This window comes from Malaya genurostris, chromosome 2 (assembly GCF_030247185.1).
Source record: "Malaya genurostris strain Urasoe2022 chromosome 2, Malgen_1.1, whole genome shotgun sequence".
NCBI classification, from domain to species: domain Eukaryota; kingdom Metazoa; phylum Arthropoda; class Insecta; order Diptera; family Culicidae; genus Malaya; species Malaya genurostris.
Genome location: NC_080571.1, coordinates 240973311 through 240991829, shown reverse-complemented (window position 1 = coordinate 240991829; position 18519 = coordinate 240973311). Strand labels below are relative to the sequence as shown.

The following is an 18519-nucleotide window of genomic DNA, read 5'->3' as shown; positions in this document are numbered from 1 at the left end:
CACATACTTTTTGTATTCATCCAAACCGAACTATTCATACAACTACTGTTAATTTCAACCATTTGAAACTAAAAACTTCGATACAATTTTTTCCATCGGCTGAAGCAACCTCTAGAAAAGCACGTGCCTCCATATTAATTGATAAACTAATTAAAATCCAGTAATCTTAACAAGCTTCAATTAGGATGATCTCTCATTGTTGCTTCTCTATATGTAATTTGCCTCCCCATCGAAATTCCACAACAACAACAACTTCCCGTTCCGTCCTCCCGACCGTTTCCATCCACAAACAAGTGTGCGTGTTAGCTAATTTATAATGCCAAACTATCTTAGTCTCTATCCTTGTTCCAGGTCAGACAGTTTTGATGGACCCGATGGCACATCGTTTCGTGCTGTTTGTTCCGTACTTCTTTCCTCAAACCGAATCAACAAATCAGTGAGTCAGTTCGTCCGGGGTGCGTTCACTTCTCACCCCTTTTCCCGTGAGTGTGCCATGTAAAGTGTCGGCCGGATGCGAGCGTGAATACATTTTCAGTATTCCTAGTGAAAATCACAAAATATCCGTCATCGAATGCAGCAATGTTCCCGAACACCCGGCAGCAACCAATGATTGACACGTGTGGTTACACATCTGTGCACCCGCATAGCAATAACATGATTTGAGAGAGTGGATGCAGGCAGAGTGAAGTGGTTCGAGTTACGTTTCATAGTTTATTGAAGACAAGTTATAGTATTTTTTATTAGATAGCTATTTAAATTGTTGGTAAATAATTCCAACACTGTTGTTGAATTTTTGGCTATTATTTCAACTCAATAGAAGAGACGAAAATGCTGGATTAACCGATGCCGATAACATTCTGCTGGAAGTACCGAACGTTGCGATGCTGATCTGAAAACGACATTGTGTAGAGACTTGGAGAGCGTCCGGAAGCCTGGAGCGACCGAAAATTCAGCAACATCATCAGGTAAGATATTAATAAATTTTCTTTTCTTTATTTCTTTATTGTCTTCGACTAGAGGTGACCTATCGCACAGACTTTTACTTTATAGCTACACACTTATGTTAACTTAAAAATATTATTTTCGATTTGAATGTGTCTTTGCTCATATTAAAATCAAATAAATGATACACGCTATTGAAACGATGACAACAGACATCCATTGGGTTGTTTTGGCCATACTGTGTGCGATGAAGGGAGCGACGAAGAAAATCCGTTCTTCGCAATGGAACGTTAAAATTCATTCTTTCCAGTAGTATGGGGCAATCAATGTTGTCATTCAGTAGGTCGAACACAAAGAGTTGTTGAAGGAGTATTCGTCTGTTTTGTAAAGTAGGTAGGTTGATGAGAGCACAGAGATTCTCGTAACGAGGTAGTTGAGGCCTTCGCAGTAACGAATGAAAACTGTTCGATGAAACGAAGCTTGCAATCGAGAATAATGCCCAAGTCTTTAATAGACGAAACTCGTTCAACTGAAGCCATCATCATGGAGTGTTCGAAAATAATTGGAGACTGTGCCCGTGAGAAAGTGACCACATTACATTTCTTAACGTTTACTGTCATGCCGTTTCTGTCACATCAATCCAGGATTCGGTCAATATCCATTTGTAGAGCACAGCAATCCACAAGGCTTTTAATGATGCGATAAATTTTGAGATCGTCAGCATACATTACTTTAAATGACGACAATTCACTGTGAAGATCGTTCACGAATAACACGAAAAGAAGTGGTCCGAGATTACTCCCTTGCGGTACACCCGAAGTAACGTGAAACGAATCCGAGAGTGCAGATCCGATTCGTACGGAAGCAATACGATCCGTGAGATATGATAGAATCCGATTGGTTAACCAAACAGGGAATCCACTACGCCTCAATTTTTCCACAGCGAACTGATGAGGAACACGGTCGAATGCTTTTGAAAAATCAAAATACACCGCATCGATTTGTTGTCGTTTTTTCTAGTTTGTCTATCAATAAAGAAACGTAGCTCATTAAATTGGTGGTAGTAGACCGCTTTTTGACAAACCCATGCTGATCAGTGGCGATAATGTGCTTTACTGAAGGGTAAAGAACATCCAACACCATGCGTTCGAATACTTTTGGTAAACAGCTTAGGATAGAAATTCCTCTATAATTGGTGACATCGTGCACGTTTCCAGTTTTGTGAACAGGAACTATTACAGCTTCTTTCCACTTCGCTGGAAAATAGTGCTCAGCAAGCGAGCGGTTGAAAAGCAGAGATGCAGGTAAAGCCAAAGCAGAAGAACATTCCTTCACGAGCGTCGGAGGCAACCCGTCAGATCCTGGCCCTTTCGATCCATCGACTTGTCGTAGATTGTTGTACACCTCGCGTTCAGTAAAAGCAGTAGCAGGTATACTCAAAGAATACGTCGGCAAACTACTCAGGTACGATTTTGACAAAGGCGGTGGGTTATTACTTAGGACGCTTTGAAAGAATGACGAGAATAGGTTGTCTGAATCCGAAAATGTCGACGAAGATTGGTGACGATATTGAACTCTGACAGGAATTCCACGGGAAGAAGTTTTATTCCGCAGATGAGACCAAAATTGTTTCGGGTCAGCCTTCAAATTGATAATAAATTTTATTGATATATTTATAATATTAATAGTTTCACATATTGTCAATGAAAAATTAAATCCAACTTCGTTTGTTACTGTCTCATCCGTGGATGATCGCATTCGAAACAAACGATCAGAGACGATGAATTTTCGTTTTTCACTTCAGCAAAAGAAAGTATCAATACCAATGTCACTCGTTTCCAAGACGACCGAAACGTCGGCTGCAGGTACCAGACGATTTATTTGTCAGTCGAATTTCGATTTCCATTCTGTTTTTAATATAATGAAAAGCAGTCAAAATTGGTCATAAAGATTGACTAAAATATTATAAAAAAACATATTACTACACTTCAGAACCTCTTTGGAACCCAAAAATATTATAATGTTTGTTATGTATGAGCATGTCCAGCATAAAACATGAATGGTTTATTTGTTAATAGTTTTTTACTTATACATACAAGTACATTCTAAAATAACACATACTTTCGATTTATTTCTCTATTCGCTCTAAAGCTTGATATAAAAATGGTGTAAACTTTAGTACAACGACCGCGAAGGGGTTAAAACAACTGTCCAACTCCTGACAGAGATGATGAAATGTTCAAGTCTGGATACTAGAAATCCTCCAACGCAAGTGTTAAAATCCTGTAAAAAGTCTGCAAAACTGGAGAGTGTGCTTGCATAAGAAATTGGTAAATTTACATGCAAATCTGCAACCTGGCACCTGTGATTCTGACACTTATTATTTCGCTATTCTGTGGCGATTCCGTCGCAATCTATGCCCCGCTGAAAACCACTATACATCCAAAAATTAAAACGTGTCTTGAGACCAAGTAAATGGAATGAAAATACTGGTATATTGCGAGATGATGCTTTGCATATCATGTTTGGTAGTGCAAAAGCTATATTATTGCCCTTCATTTAAACTTCTAATGGAAAAAAATAAAACCAAAGGTGCTAAAAATGAAGAACCGATTCAAAACGGTTCTACCAGTCTTGTATGGCAAAAATCCGACCGTTAAATTAAATCCGACCGACCGAGAACCGTTAATAACCGCTAGGCGAAATTCTCTGTCAGAAACGGAACTTTTGCCGAAATTCTGCCAACATTCCAGCAAAAATTTCTGGCAGACGCTGCCAGGCCTCTGGGGGAAATCTGCCAGGCACATGCAAGCGGGAAGCTTTACCCACATTCCATTAGCGGCCCTTACACGAGTCATTAAAAATGTCATTACTATAAAATAATATCATTTTAATGAACGTGTAATGGTGCACTAATGACGAGATTTCTAACAAATTTGAAATACATCATTACTTAGTCATCATTTAAAATGACATTTTTAATGCTCGTGTAAGGGCCGCTATTGATTGTATGAATTTTGCAAATTTTCAATGCTTCACTTGCGGAATTTAACGGTATAAGGTGGAACACACGAGCGCAAAAAATTACAGGGTTCACGATTAATGAATAATTAATATTCAAGTTAATTCAAAAATTAATTTAAATAAGAAAGATCCTTAAAAAATCGTTTGTGGCCACCTAGGATTTCCAAATTTAAGTTAGGAAAAAATATGACTTACTTGTAAACCTCGTCTCGAAAATACAAATTATATAGCGATTTCAAGGAATATCCAAGGAATTGTACAACCTTAAATTATTGATATACACTTGCCAAGTATCTATAATTCCTCCAAAAATTCATGAGAAATTGTAATTCATTTATAACCAAATGTTTTTACACATAATTAAAACGAAATGAAGCAAATTAATAATATATTCCACTCCAGTTTTCCTCTACGATAAACCTAATCTACTCCAATCACTCAATTTTGGGAACCTGTGAATACCGATTGGAACTAAGTAGTAGTAGATCAGAAAGACGACTGATTCTTTTGTTGTTTTAAACAATCGGTATTATTATGCGTGTACAGCAGTTTGCTTCGCAAGCAACAACGCTCAAGCATAAGCTTTTTGTTTATTCGAAACAACTATAGAAGTTCTATGGTTCTTGATAAAAAAAATCAGCTCATAAAAAAGATTTGGGTATTATTCAGTTCTTTTACAAAATGATGCATAGTTGTAACAAAGAATGAACAATTTTACTATAGGCATCCTTGTGCGAAGATTCGTTCAATTCATGCGGTTGAAATTTTGCGTGCCTTATTTTGGTACTGAATTTCACCTTAATGCTTGTTAATACCGAACATTTTAGAGAGCATCAATTTTGAGTTATTTGTTGTTTATTTCATACTACTAAAAATTTTATCATGAACTGGTGAACATATTTCCGATTGTATGGAGAAAAATTTATGTTACTGGGTTAAATACAATAATAGATATTCACGATAAAGTTCTGCCCATTCATGTACAGAGTGCATTTTGAAAAGGCGCCTCACGTAAGTAAAGACGTCACGTCAAAAAAATTTCATTGTGTTACTTTAATGTCATTAGCATTGAGAAAAAAAAACAGGAATGTGAATCACAATAGAAGCCGTCCAGCACAATATTCTATTTTTTCGTAAATTTCTCACAACTCGAAAACGTTTGGATGACAACGGAAGCAGCATCGAAATCAAAGATTTACAGTACATCAATTGTTTCCGTAGTTAATTACACTGAATTTTACATCAAAACAAACACAAGCACAAATCCCTAAATATCACGATAAACATGCCAATTTGTTCAGAATTAAAAATATTCATTTTTTAGTTAGTTTTTTTGACACTGCACGTACACTGTGACAAATTTTAGTAACTATTTATTACTTTCATTAGTGTCATACGTAAAAAAGCAAACAACTCCATTACTTGCATTTAGTGAAATATCATATAATAATAAATTATAAATACTTAAATTTAACTCATCTTACACAAGATTCTGGTAGATATCTATTCCTAAATATCAGGAATCTCCCACTGCTAGGCTCTCGTGTGACAATTCATAGGACCCCCAGTTAGGAAGCATGTCAAGCAAATTTTTGAAGTCCAAATAAAACGCATTTTACATAATAATGCAGGATGTTACTTCCAAAAAACCGTTAGTTTCCTCGTTTTGATTCGTCTAGCGCAATATGCAAGATTATAAATTTGGGCGAAATGATGATTGTGTAACTTTTCTCGAAGTAAAGCAAAATGACTATCTTTCAAAATTTGCAAACCTGACGGGTTTCAGGTTGTCCAAACTTGGGGAAACTGGTATCGGTTACTAATACCATGTAATAAATAGATTATGCACTAGGGATGATCAATTCCTAAGGATCTGTGCAACAATGTGATTTGGTTGACTGGATAGATAGTTAGCAGAATTGTTAAATGATCCAAATTAGAACTGAGTGACAAAAACTACGAGCCTTTTTTTCAGCACAACCCTATTCCACTCTGTCTTGCATGCATGGGGACAATACCATTAGTGAAACTTGTTTGAACATATTTGCAATGCTGTTAAAGGAGGAGCATTTTTTATACATGAAGTCGAGCGCGCATATCGCACATTACCTGGGGCAATCCGCGTGGATCCGTCATATTTACTCAAATCTGGTTTTATTGTGTGAAATCATCAAGCGACAAAATTTCATCAATAAATCAATAATTGGTTGCAAATTTAAATTTACAAAGAATAAATTTTTACTATATAATGCTCTGTTTATCCGCTTAAATATTGTAATAATGAATGGAAAATCGAATTATTGCTAAACCCTTTGAATTGTAACCAGCACGCGATACATGAATATCGGCGAAGTTCTAGTGATTCACAAATACATTTCCACTAATCACTAAACAAGTTCATTTGCATGCCAATATTTCGGAGGAAAATCGGCACAGTTTTTATGCTGTTGCACACATACGCCTAGGAATATCATCCTCATTCGAAAGGCGCGAGATCCGAAAAGTTAAAAATATCTCTGGAATGTGTCTGAAATAAAGAGAATCAGAGAAGAAACATCTGAACAGTATACAGGCGGCATACTGAATTTGATTCTAGCCAGGGGTGCACTTTAAGCCAAAATGGAGAATTTACGATCGCATGCACAGTAGGGTAAAATGGGACAAAACGCACCCGAAGCTTCTCGTGAAATGTACTGCAAATACAAAAATATCATACAAAGCTGTAAAATAAATGTAACTAGTAACTACAGATCAAGCGTATGCATAGAATAAAATTGAAAAGATATCCCCCTATACGGATGATTGCAAAAAGACCTACATTTTCCGGGACAAAATGTGAACTCACATCTCGTGAGTATACCTATTATTGAAAGATTAACTTCAAACTTAAAGGGAATGTCATTCATTGGGTACATATCTCGTCGTTATTTTTGTGCGTAGTGTCCCGTTGTTTTGATGTATTCTGACTTATTAAGGTGTTATCTTCCTCCGTGTTGACCCCTCATTAGGATAAAATGGTACAAAATGTGTTCCTTCAGAATATGTTTGAATTTTTTTTCATATATTGATATTTTTTATTCTTTGACTTTATATCTTTGTTTGTTCAAACACTAATACTGATGAAAGAAAATTACAACATACAAAGTAAGAATAATAACGGTCGTTTAGCAAAGGAATCACCTAATGGGAATTCGCCTATAGAGGCGCTTCGAGCAGCCCAGCAATCGCTTATGGGCTCTTGCATTCGAGCTTTCATACAATAGTAATTCATGCGGGCAAAGTCGTAGCAACGGAGATTTTTAACGGATTTACATTCATATTCTCTACACAGCCTTTTTTTTTAATTTGCACTAGCTTGGATGTATATTCTCTGTGGTTATAGGAAGAACTTTGCTGAATGGATTTGACAAGTATTATATTGGCTGTTTTATTGAATTTAAGCTAATAATAATGAAACGAAATTAGCTGAAAGTAAACATTCACAAGATTTTCGTGATTATTTTATAGCAATGTTTTCTTAAGGAGTTGATTTTACCCCACGTGCCCGAATATGTAGTGTGATAAAGTAGTTTAAGTCTCCCGTCGTGTTGGAGAACACAATCCGAACCCTGCGCAATGTCGCAACAATGTAGGTTTTTGTTTACCTAGATTTGCAATGACGTTAACATACGTCAATGACGTATCTCTGGACAAATTCACAAAGCAACAAACAAAGTTCTGTGCAATTCACGCTTCAAAAACAGGGAAACGTGTTCAACATCCGACAACTTATCATGTATGTTGCCTCTGTAGAAACACGATTCAGTGAGAAAACTCTATTCTCAGTATGGTGGTTGAGGGAAAACACATTTCTGGAAATGAAAATAAATTTCACAAAGGTCATATGGCTTGCTTCCTAACAGATGTTGTTCAGACTACCACTATTGTATGGATAGCATAAAATTGACTTTATTGACGTTCGAATTAGGTTTGACATTGCCAGTAACTGGGGTCACTGTAACTGGCATCACAGTCTGTGTACAAACCAGTACTTATATATTGTAATTAAAATAATTAAGTTGCCTATACGTATTTGCTGAACAGTGGAAATCACTCAATTCATTGAAATAATCATATGTACTGCCCCTAGGCTAGATCTCAAATTTCTTGGTTGATTTTTCAAAAGGCCGTAAGAGTAAGTGACAGTTTCTCTTTGTTTAATTCATCTTCTATTAATTACCAAACGATTTCCACGTTTATCACTCAACTCTTTGTATAAAATGATACCTGAACCCTTCGTCTCTCAAACAAAATTTTAAAATACAAGAACACCTTTATAATCACGCCACAATAATCGAAAGAGAAAGTAAACTAAGAGAAACTGTCACTTGCTCATACGACGATTTGAAAAATCAACCGCGATTTAATCTAAAAATACCGCTTTCAGTGAACTTTCAATGATATACACTCAAATAAAAATTCACGTTCGATTTATTAGAAAAATCACGTAAAATAGTTTCAAATGTCAAATTGAATATTTTACTTGACGATAATGAATGTTATACGAACATCCCCTGAAATGAATAGAGCCATCACATTAGGTTAACGTGAATTGACTCCACGTCAAACAATCTACGTGATTTTCTGATGTGAAAAACTCGATTTTGAAAATGGCGAACAGTGGCCCTCACAATATAAGCAGTGTAAATATTTGCGAGAAATGTTATATAATTACAATTTTTTACTACATCGACCGGACCATTCCAGTATGAAAGTTTCCATATGTTCGACTGGACCGATTGCCTGCGTGAGCCCGGAAGTGTGCCCGCTCCTGCCGAATGCTTCAAACAGGCCGTTGGTGCACCGAAAAATGAATTCAAAATCGGTATGAAGCTAGAGACACTGGACCCATGTAATACCACCTCAACCTGCATCGGTTGTGTTGTGGAAGTTCTCGGATCTCGACTTCGGCTTCGGTTGGATGGCAGTGACAACAAAAACGATTTTTGGCTGTTTGTCGATTCCAGCTCCCACGACGTTATCACTTGCTTATTTTTAGTCATTGCAATTCCATGCTAATTTTCTGAAATAAATGTTTTATTTTTCATAGTGTTTTTCATTTTAAAGATTTTTATAAAAATCTGGAATATCTCCCTTTTGACTTCAACGAATATAAAAAATATTAATTCTCTGGTATTTAAATTTGAAATGAACTGATGAGGTAGATGTGATATGAACAGTACATTACATTTTACGTATGAAACACGTAACTCTTACTGGATTATGCATTGAACAGTTTTTAAATGCCAGCCCAATAAAACCTACGTGAAAAGTAGGGTGGAAAATATTCACATAACTTTTCACGTAACTATAACATGATTATTATTTTGAGTGTAAGAGAGTGAATCTCACCCGCATATGCATGGCTTTCAGACGGCTGACTAAACGCTGCCAGCTGGTAAAATATAGCTGGCAGACATTCTGGTGACCGACTGCCTCACCGCTGGCAGTTATACAACTCAAACGATACAACCGTATCCACCAGGATTTTTCCACATTGAAATCTTTGACATTTTCAGCGAAGGTGAGAAGATGAAAACGCTCGGCTAACTTAGATACAGGCGACATTGTTTTGTCAAATAGGATTTGACAACCGTCACTGAATCAATTTTGGTAGCCGTCTGGTGGCCATGGCTGCCCAGGTAGCCAAAACGCTATGCGGGCAGGTGCGGTGATTCTTGTTTTTTTGAAGTGTTCTGCCAAACTCTCGATAACGGTAAGAGGGAAGGATGGAACAAGCCCAACATTGTTTATTCTGATTAAATGTAGTCACGAAGAAATATTAGACAGCATATATTTACATTATATAGCGGAAAAAAACCAATATTTTGCCAAGTGTGTGTTATGTTTATAATTTGTACATAATGAGGAATATTTCTTTCCATCAAAGCTGTGGCAAGCTTCCCTAACGCTGTTTCTCAATATTAATCATATTTTTAAGGTGTTGAAAATAGTCTATCTATAACTGGATTTCTTCTGAACAAAAGTAAATTTAAATTCGACTGCTTCTTCAGATGCTGAGGTACGACTTACCGCAAAGTTCCTTCCATTAATAGTGTTTGAGGATGTTGCTTTAACTTGTACTTCTTTGCAAAAGGTTTTGTCGGTTTTAGTTTCATTTTTCGGTTTTACATAAATGGCTTTGTAATTGTTACCTCTTTTCACGTGGATAGCTGATGTCTGCCAAGCAACAACTACCAGATATTGCTGTCGGTGTTCTGTCCGAACTCTGACATAGTTCTGGCAACAATTCAACAATCTTCATCGAATGGAAGTTTAGCCTGGCGGTTAGATTTTTCTCAAACGGCAAGCCTATCTGGCTGAAATTTTCCAGAACTTTGGCAAAAGTCTGGGAACGGTGCAATATCCATTTCGGCCAGAGGATTTCACTTAGCAGTTGTTAAATGGGTTTCCTTTAGCCGGAATTTTGCCAGAGATATAGTCAGTTTGGATCAGTTTGATATCTTCGAATCCTTTTCTACATTTCTTAATTCGCTTTACTCTTAGAGTCGAACTGCAGGGCGATTGCATTGCACTCACACAGTATTAATAATCATCATCTCTCGATTTAATATTTTTTATATATTTAAAAAAATTCTCAACAACTATTTAGAATACTGCGAGTTGAAAATATGATAATAAATTCAGAGATTCGTCTGTTTCAATATTTTTTTCCATATATGAGGGTACATGAATGGTTGATAAAATACCGGTGTCAAAATTCAAATGAAGCACAAAGCAAAAAGTTATTAAATTTACATGTTGTGAATTTTATAACTATTCTGTTACAGCTCGCTTGACCTGGTGCAATGATGTCTACCGCAATTTGTCATGGCATACTATACATTAGTTATTATAAACTCGTTTGCACCCACACATCCACCCTCTTCTCAAAAAAAAAAATGAAATGCTAGTTCTCTTAGCTTTACTTCTAAGAAATCAAAATAAAAACAAATAAAATAATCTTATAGATCGATATACGAGAACTTATGTCAGAGAAGGAATAACGTTTCAGTGTAATCATACAGTTTCACTCAAGTTTTCAGATTTTTCGCAATGCACAGATTTTTTTTTAATCCTTGGCATCCCTGGGTGTATCGAGTATATCCCTTAGTGGTATATCGCTCGGATCCACGATGTAGAATTAACACTGCACACTTCGAAAAAATCCTGTGATTTTATATTTTATCAAATGCACATAAATGGAGCAATTTTACGTGCAAGAACATTCAATATTATACCTAAAATTCCATGACATGAAATTCATTGAAATAAAAAGAAGGTTATGATTGCGACCGCTGTGACTTGAACTGAGAATAATCGGATTACAAAGTACGTCCATTGATCGACTGAGCAACAGAAGCACACATCTGTATTCATACAGTCTAACCCGCTAGCCGAATGCACACTACAATCAAACTAGTAAAATTCATGCTAATTCAACATTAAGCCATTATTTGGAGGCCGCAGAACAAGCCCAAACCAAACGATTTCTTGGTCCATCGTCTAACAGAAGGCCTCCAAGCCCTTGGTGGGACAAAGAGTGCTCAGGGGCTAAACACGCGAAAAAAAATGCTTTCAAGACGTTTTTGAAACAAGGATGAGGAACTCCTCAGAATTTTGAAAAATTCTTGTTTTAGAAACCAAGTACAAGAACATACTTCGAGCCAAGAAATGCAGCTATTGGAGACATTTTGTCGAAGGTTTGTCAATACGACCAGTCGAATGAGGAATCGTTACGTAGGACATGAGAGTGAGGAATACTCGAACAGATGGATATTTGATTTTGCTTCTGTCCGCTCCTCTATAATTGTTACGTAAATGACATTGACAGCTAACCCCATGTACACTAAGACAACTGCAAAAACCATTGCAAGATACCTTAGATCACTTGTCCGTTTGGGCTGTTCATCTGGGTATCGAATTCTCTGCGGAAAAAACGGAGCTGGTCGTCTTTTCAAGAAAGCGTGATCCTGCGCAGCTTCAGCTTCATATGATGGGAAGAATTATCCAACAGATTTTGACTTTCAAATACCTCTCAGTGTGGTTTGATTCCAAATGCACGTGGGGAGGACACATTAGGTATCTGATAACAAAATACCAACAAAAAGTAAATTTTCTTCGAACAAAAACAGGATTTTGGTGGGGTGCTCATCCGCAAGATCTAATAAAATTGTATCAAACAACGATACTTTCAGTGATGGAATATGGATGCGTTTGTGTTCGTTCCGCTGCAAACTCTCATATTATCAAACTTGAGCGAATTCAGTACCGTTGTTTGCGAATTGCCTTAGACTGGATGCATTCGACACATACAATGAGTCTTGAAGTTCTGGCGGGAGTTCTTCCATTGAAAGATCGTTTTTAGGAGCTTTCATCGCGACTGCTAATAGCATGTGAGGTACTGAATCCCTTGGTTATTAATAACATCGAAAGGCTAGTTGAGCTTCAATCTCAAACAAGATTCATGACAGTATATTTTATCCATATGTCACAGGAAATCGACTCTTCAAGATATATTCCTATCCGTCACAGCCTCCTAAATGTCCCTGACTCAACTTAATTTTTTGACACATCCATGCAGCGCGAAGTGCGTGGAATTCCGGAACACCTACGCTCGATGGAAATCCCAAAAATATTTTCAAGTAAGTTCAGTCCTATTGACTCTGAGAAAATGTTTTACACGGACGGATCGCGAATTGAAGAAGCGACAGGGTTTGGTATGTTCAACAATAATGTTTCGGCCTCATTTAGGGTTCAAGAACCTGCATCTGTTTATATAGCAGAGTTAGCAGCAGTTCATTATAGTTTGAGTGTAATCGTCACATTATCTCCAAACCATTATTTCCTTTTCACAGATAGTCTGAGTGCAATTGAAGCCATTCGCTCAAACGCTGCTGGCAAAAAATGAATCATTTTTCTTGGGCAAAATAAAACAGTGTCTGAACGACATATTGAATAATAATTATCAAATCACTTTAGTCTGACTCCCGGTTCATTGTTCCATTCTAGGCAATGAAAGAGTTTGTCCAAACGTGGTGCTTTTGAGGGTGAAACTCATGAGAGACCAATTGCTTTCAACGAATTCTATAGCGCGTCCCGCCAAAGAACACTTGCCAGCAAGTTCTGGGTTCTGTGGATGCACTCAATTATTCCTAAAATATCGACAAAGGCATGGTTCAGGGGACTGAATGTGAGTAGGGACTTCATTCGTGTGATATCCAGACTCATGTCCAATCACTACACATCTCCTTCGAATTGGACTTTCCTAGACTAATCATTGTGCTTATGGCGAAGGTTATCGCGATATAGATCATGTCGTTTGGACATGCGTGGAGTATCGTGATGTCAGATCTCAACTAAAAAATTTCTTGCGTACCCAAGGTAGACTATATAATGTCCCAGTAATAGTAAATCGCTTGATAAAAACATACTAATATGATATTCGAAATGTATTACGTTTAAAGTACTATGTATTGTGGATGCCACGGCGAAGAAAAACGTAAGCATATTGCCTATTAAATAAACGTACTTATGGAAAAAAAATGAAATTTCCCAGGTCTTTATGAGTACACCTGTAAAATTCAATTTTTTTGTGTGTATCATGATGGCGAAGCGAAACTTCTACATTATTTGTTTGTACATTTTCTAAATCATTGTCAACATGTTTTCGAGTTCGATTTCACTACCTGAACTATAACATGCTCAAATTGCACGGCGTTACTGAAATCGTTGACTCCTCGTCAGTCTGATCAACAGATGCGTCAAATGTCGTCTGATTCTCTGCATTGCTCGTACCGCTGACCCATCGGACATATTTTCCGTTATTCTCCATATATCTTGCTTTTAACACTTTTTTTGTGGTCCGGAATTGCACGCAAAAATATGCGCGTAAGATTACTTACGAATCAAATGTGCGCGATCTCAAAATCCGCTTTGCAATGCACGATTATTCAAATCCACTTTTTTTATTTGCACGGCCACGTTGTCTGCTTCCTTTTGTGCGCGACGTTTCCGGTCCGCTTATTTACATTTAAATATTTGCGCGACCTTCCTGGTCCGCTCTGTGATGCGCGATTTCGAGAATCCGCCATTTTTATTAAAATTGCGCGACCTTCCTGGTCCGCTTATAATGCGCGACCATAGTGATCCGCTTTTTCATTCATTTTCAACATTACGCATTTTCTCTTCGGCCATTTTCTTTTCTCAATTGAACAAGAAAATCTGCGTACCAGATAGTACGATTGTAGCCGAATATTTGTATATATTTTGAATTGCTTTGGGTGATTCCGTTTTCATGCGAGATGTTTCTGAAAAACTGCTATTAAAATTATGACTCCTGGCAGGATCGCCATTGTGAATTTTATAACTATTAATTGAAAACGGAATCACCCAGAGCGGTACACTTCTTACCTGTAAGGTTGTTCGTGGTGAAATGTGCAAAGCAATTCTGTTACAGCTCGCTTGACCTGGTGCAATGATGTCTACCGCAATTTGTCATGGCATACTATACATTAGTTATTATAAACTCGTTTGCACCCACACACATGTGACATAAATTCACACCTGACTTAGTTTAAAAAAAAACTATATTCGTTCCATGACTGACTATTAGTGGAGGCTGTTCGGTTGCCGGCACCCCACCATAACTTTTGACAGAAAGCAGATAGTGTCATTCCTACAAATGTCACATGTGTGTAATAGCAGCCAGTTATTTTTGTACCGAATACTAAAGCAAACTGACGCGTCTACTTTTTGCTGCGTTCAAATAATTTTTAATAGTGTGAATATCAACATAAATCGAAAGGGCGAATGCATTGAATATTTATAAAGTGATTTTAATCTATACCGTGATTCAATACCAGCTGCCATCGAAAAACAACAAAGCTTTTTCAATCACTTTCAAATGTTCAGAGAATTAGGTTACAGGAATCCCATTTTTTTCGACAAATCGTGAGATGCCGAGATTCCACCGCTGAAAATTTGTCTGTAAATTAGCAGATTTTTCAGTTAAGCTACAGATTCATTTTCGTCTGCAGTAATGGTATTGCCTGGCATCCTGGTGATATGGAATACGTGGACAACTTGACTGCTTCCATACATTCATCATATAAGTAAACACTTCTTCATTGGCAGATATGGCGACACCAAAACCATCAGAAACATCTCCGAAATGAATAGACTTCATTTTGTTTCTTTCAATCATGGCGGTTTTTACTTAAATTTTTCAATTCCTAGCAGATTTTCTTGGGGTGCCGGTAATCAAACACCTTTTTTGAAATGACCAAAAATGATCACTTTACTAAATACGTAAAAAAGTCTCTAAAATCAATTTAATTCCTTTAAAAGTTGAAATGTCACATAATGTGCATTTAGTAAAAAATTATAAGCCAAAAATAAAAGGGTAGGGGAGAGTGTTCGGTTACCGGTTACCCTTTTTATTTCAAGCTTATAACACAGACTAACAGACAGGACACTCAAATTAGATTCTTCAATCATTTTAACGGTCATTTCGAATATTCCTTTATTTGGGACAGTACTCACATGCGTCATGATGGCGCCACGTTACCCTATCAAAAACATCCTGTCTGTCATCTAGACTGTGTTTATTTTTTTCATTTACCAACAGAGTTGCCATTTATACAGAATCACCAGTAATGTATTAATTTGTATACGTCCATGCGAATTTCATGCAGGATACAGATTTAATACATATTGCCAAAACTATATACATAATTGTGCCTACTTCTCATTCTCCAACGCAATACAAAATCGAACCCGTTTTGTTACAATATTTACTTGCTTCTGGTCTGCCGCCACTAAATTTCGGGTGAAAATTACCAACACAATCAAAAATAGTCTAGATGAGCAACGTTGAGTCAAATAAATGGTTACCTTCCAACATCGCGAAAAAGTTAAATATATTATCAACGTAATCCAATAATTTATTGTGACGATTCCTTTTCAAATATTTCGATGAAATCAGGCATCCCTGCAAGCAGCTGATCGCTGTTGACAAACGAGGGGAAACCAACTAGTAAAAAAACTTTTACATACCACAAGGGGTGTACAGATAGTAAATAGTTCGCGCAGTACAGTATAGGTGGAACTAGTGCATCACGAAAAATTATTTTTATAAGAATTTACTCATACTGTCATGTCTGTTAGTCTGTGCTTATAACTTCTGACTAAGTACACATTATGAGGGCTGGAAAGCTAAAGTCCCTAGCTAACAACTTTTGAAGGAATTAAATTGATTCCAGAGACTTTTTTACGTATTTAGTAGAGTGATCATTTTTGGTCATTTCATAAGAGGTGTTTGGCCCTTTCTAATTTTCAAGTACTAAATAGCATACTGATAGTAGAACAATTTCACAATATAAAGAATGTGTATTGGTTCGAGTTCTAAGATATAATAAATTTTTCTTTCATAATTTGATTAGTTTCTTCCCAATGTATTTTTCATGGAATATTTATAAACAGCTGAACAAAGTTGGTAATCAGTGTTTTAGTTATAACAAAGAAATGGAAAAGTTACTCAAGCATCAATCATTTGGTTTTCTCGAAATTTTGAAAATTATAAGTCGACATAATTAGAAGAATGCTTTTGCAAATTCTCAAAAACCGTACGAAACTTCAAATAGCTAATCGTGTATACTTATTGTGCCCTAATTCGCAGACGAAATGTTTGAATCATAATATAAAAAGCTCTCGAAAGTTTAGATATCTTGAAAATTATTTCAGATTTTTGTATACTGATTGAGGACTTTCAAAAATAAAAAATTAATTTTTGTATTACCACATTCAGAGACATTCCACAAATATTTCTCTATACCTCACAAAAGCCTTTTCTTTCTATCTTTCAGATCTACATATTTGGAAACCCCACAACAAGACAAGCGTAGCTCACAGTGCAGCCGGATGTGAATCCACAAAAAATCTTCAACCGTCATGACTACTCTAAAATGGCAATGCAATCTGTTGTTCCGGGTGCAGCATATCTCGTCGCTGCACGTCGGTCGACACAGATTCGTGAGACAATGCAGGAAAAAAAAATAAACAATCAACTGCAGAAAAAAAACGTCCACGGTGCGGTCAAGCGAAGTACGCCGAAAAAGAGAAAGGAGTCTGTACGCGATGTGATTGCGATGTGTTCAGCAACGCGAACGAAAGGAAAAGAGAGGATCGAATATCGAACATGTATACAAAGAAACTACAAAAACATGAATTAACTTTGTGAATGCTGAAAAAAAAATGAACGTAAACACCAGTTTTGGATTGATGAGGAGACATTCCATACGAACCGTTATAAAAGCCAGAAACTTTTGCAGTAGGTACCGCTTTTTGAACTAGCAGCAAGAAATTGTCCATGGTGCTTTTGAAGTGGGGAAAAAGAGAGTACCAAAACGACCCCCTTACCCCCTCAATACACACATACACACTGCTGACCAGATTCTCCAGCCATGGTCTCACAGAAAGTGTGACGCGATGAGAAAATTGGCATCCAACCAAACAACCAACCAACGATAGCAGGGAAGACTCACGAGTTGACTGCTTCACTATCCCCGAAGTAGCGGTCAGTAGTCAACCGGTCGTCCGGTAGGTGTGCAAGTGCAACTGCACCTTACCGGGGTATACTCTAGCTTATCGTTGCCCGCATAGCCAAAGCGGAGGATGCACTACAGTGCAGCAATGTAGTCATTTTTTTACCTATATTCATAAGAAATCGACCCAAAATTGCAGTTTTACACACCAGTTACCAAGTATTTGAAGTCGTTGGTCTAATTTTTTTCTACGTCCCCGTATAGATTTTATTATTCGTAAATTTAAGATATCTTAAGAACGTGAAACAATACCGACCTGTTGAAAAACAATCACGCTAAAAATGAAGAGAATTGAGATGAAATCATACTTCCACCATGTGTAGATCAAGTTTAGAACTTAACCAGAATTGGTTCTTATAGTTGCTTTGTTAGAATGTGGCAAACTAGTCTATTTTAAGTTTAGGAGTGTATGGAAGAAAATCGAAAATACTTTTTTGTATTGTAAATGTATTAGTGTTTAATGACAGCTTTCTTAGTATTATTAAATAAGTGACCTATTTATGTATAGAATAATATCTTCTCTATCAAATCTTATGGTACTATTTATTTCCGAAAAGAAATCCCTTGCGTACAATTGTTTATTTTGGCGAGAGTAAATCTTACTTTACTATGGCTTGCCTTTTCGAAATTTATCATGCGATAGTTTTTGATCGTAAATATTTCTTGCCATACTTCGTGTAATAAACTGATTTTTCTTTCTTGCCTACGAAAATAGCTTCCTAAACTGATTCAACTTGCGTCAAAAACGAAAATTTTGGATGCGTGCTTTCATTTCTCGTGTTCGAACGACGAATTTGATGCAGTGAGCGACATTTAACACGTGGAGCAACTTAGTCCATGGAAATTAACTAAGAAAAGCATTTCCAGCCATGTTTTTTGCGGCAGGAATCAGAACTAAGGAGAAAGTGCC

At 36.8% G+C, this 18519-nt stretch overlaps 1 protein-coding gene across 4 annotated transcripts in view; it reads left to right on the top strand.

Moving 5' to 3' along the window:
* Positions 1-18138, top strand: part of LOC131428319 (protein held out wings) — a 52187-nt gene extending 34049 nt beyond the window's left edge. For 2 of the 4 annotated variants that reach the window (XM_058592195.1, XM_058592197.1), the window contains 2 exons: positions 352-965; positions 16872-18138. Coding sequence is in view for 2 of the 4 variants with exons in the window: in XM_058592197.1 (XP_058448180.1) it covers positions 352-366 (15 nt within the window). In the remaining 2 variants the exon portion in view is untranslated. Of the gene's footprint in view, positions 1-333; positions 966-16871 lie in introns of all 4 variants that reach the window. The other 2 variants (XM_058592194.1, XM_058592196.1) reach the window with 1 other exon arrangement.
* The last annotated feature ends 381 nt before the right edge of the window (positions 18139-18519 follow it).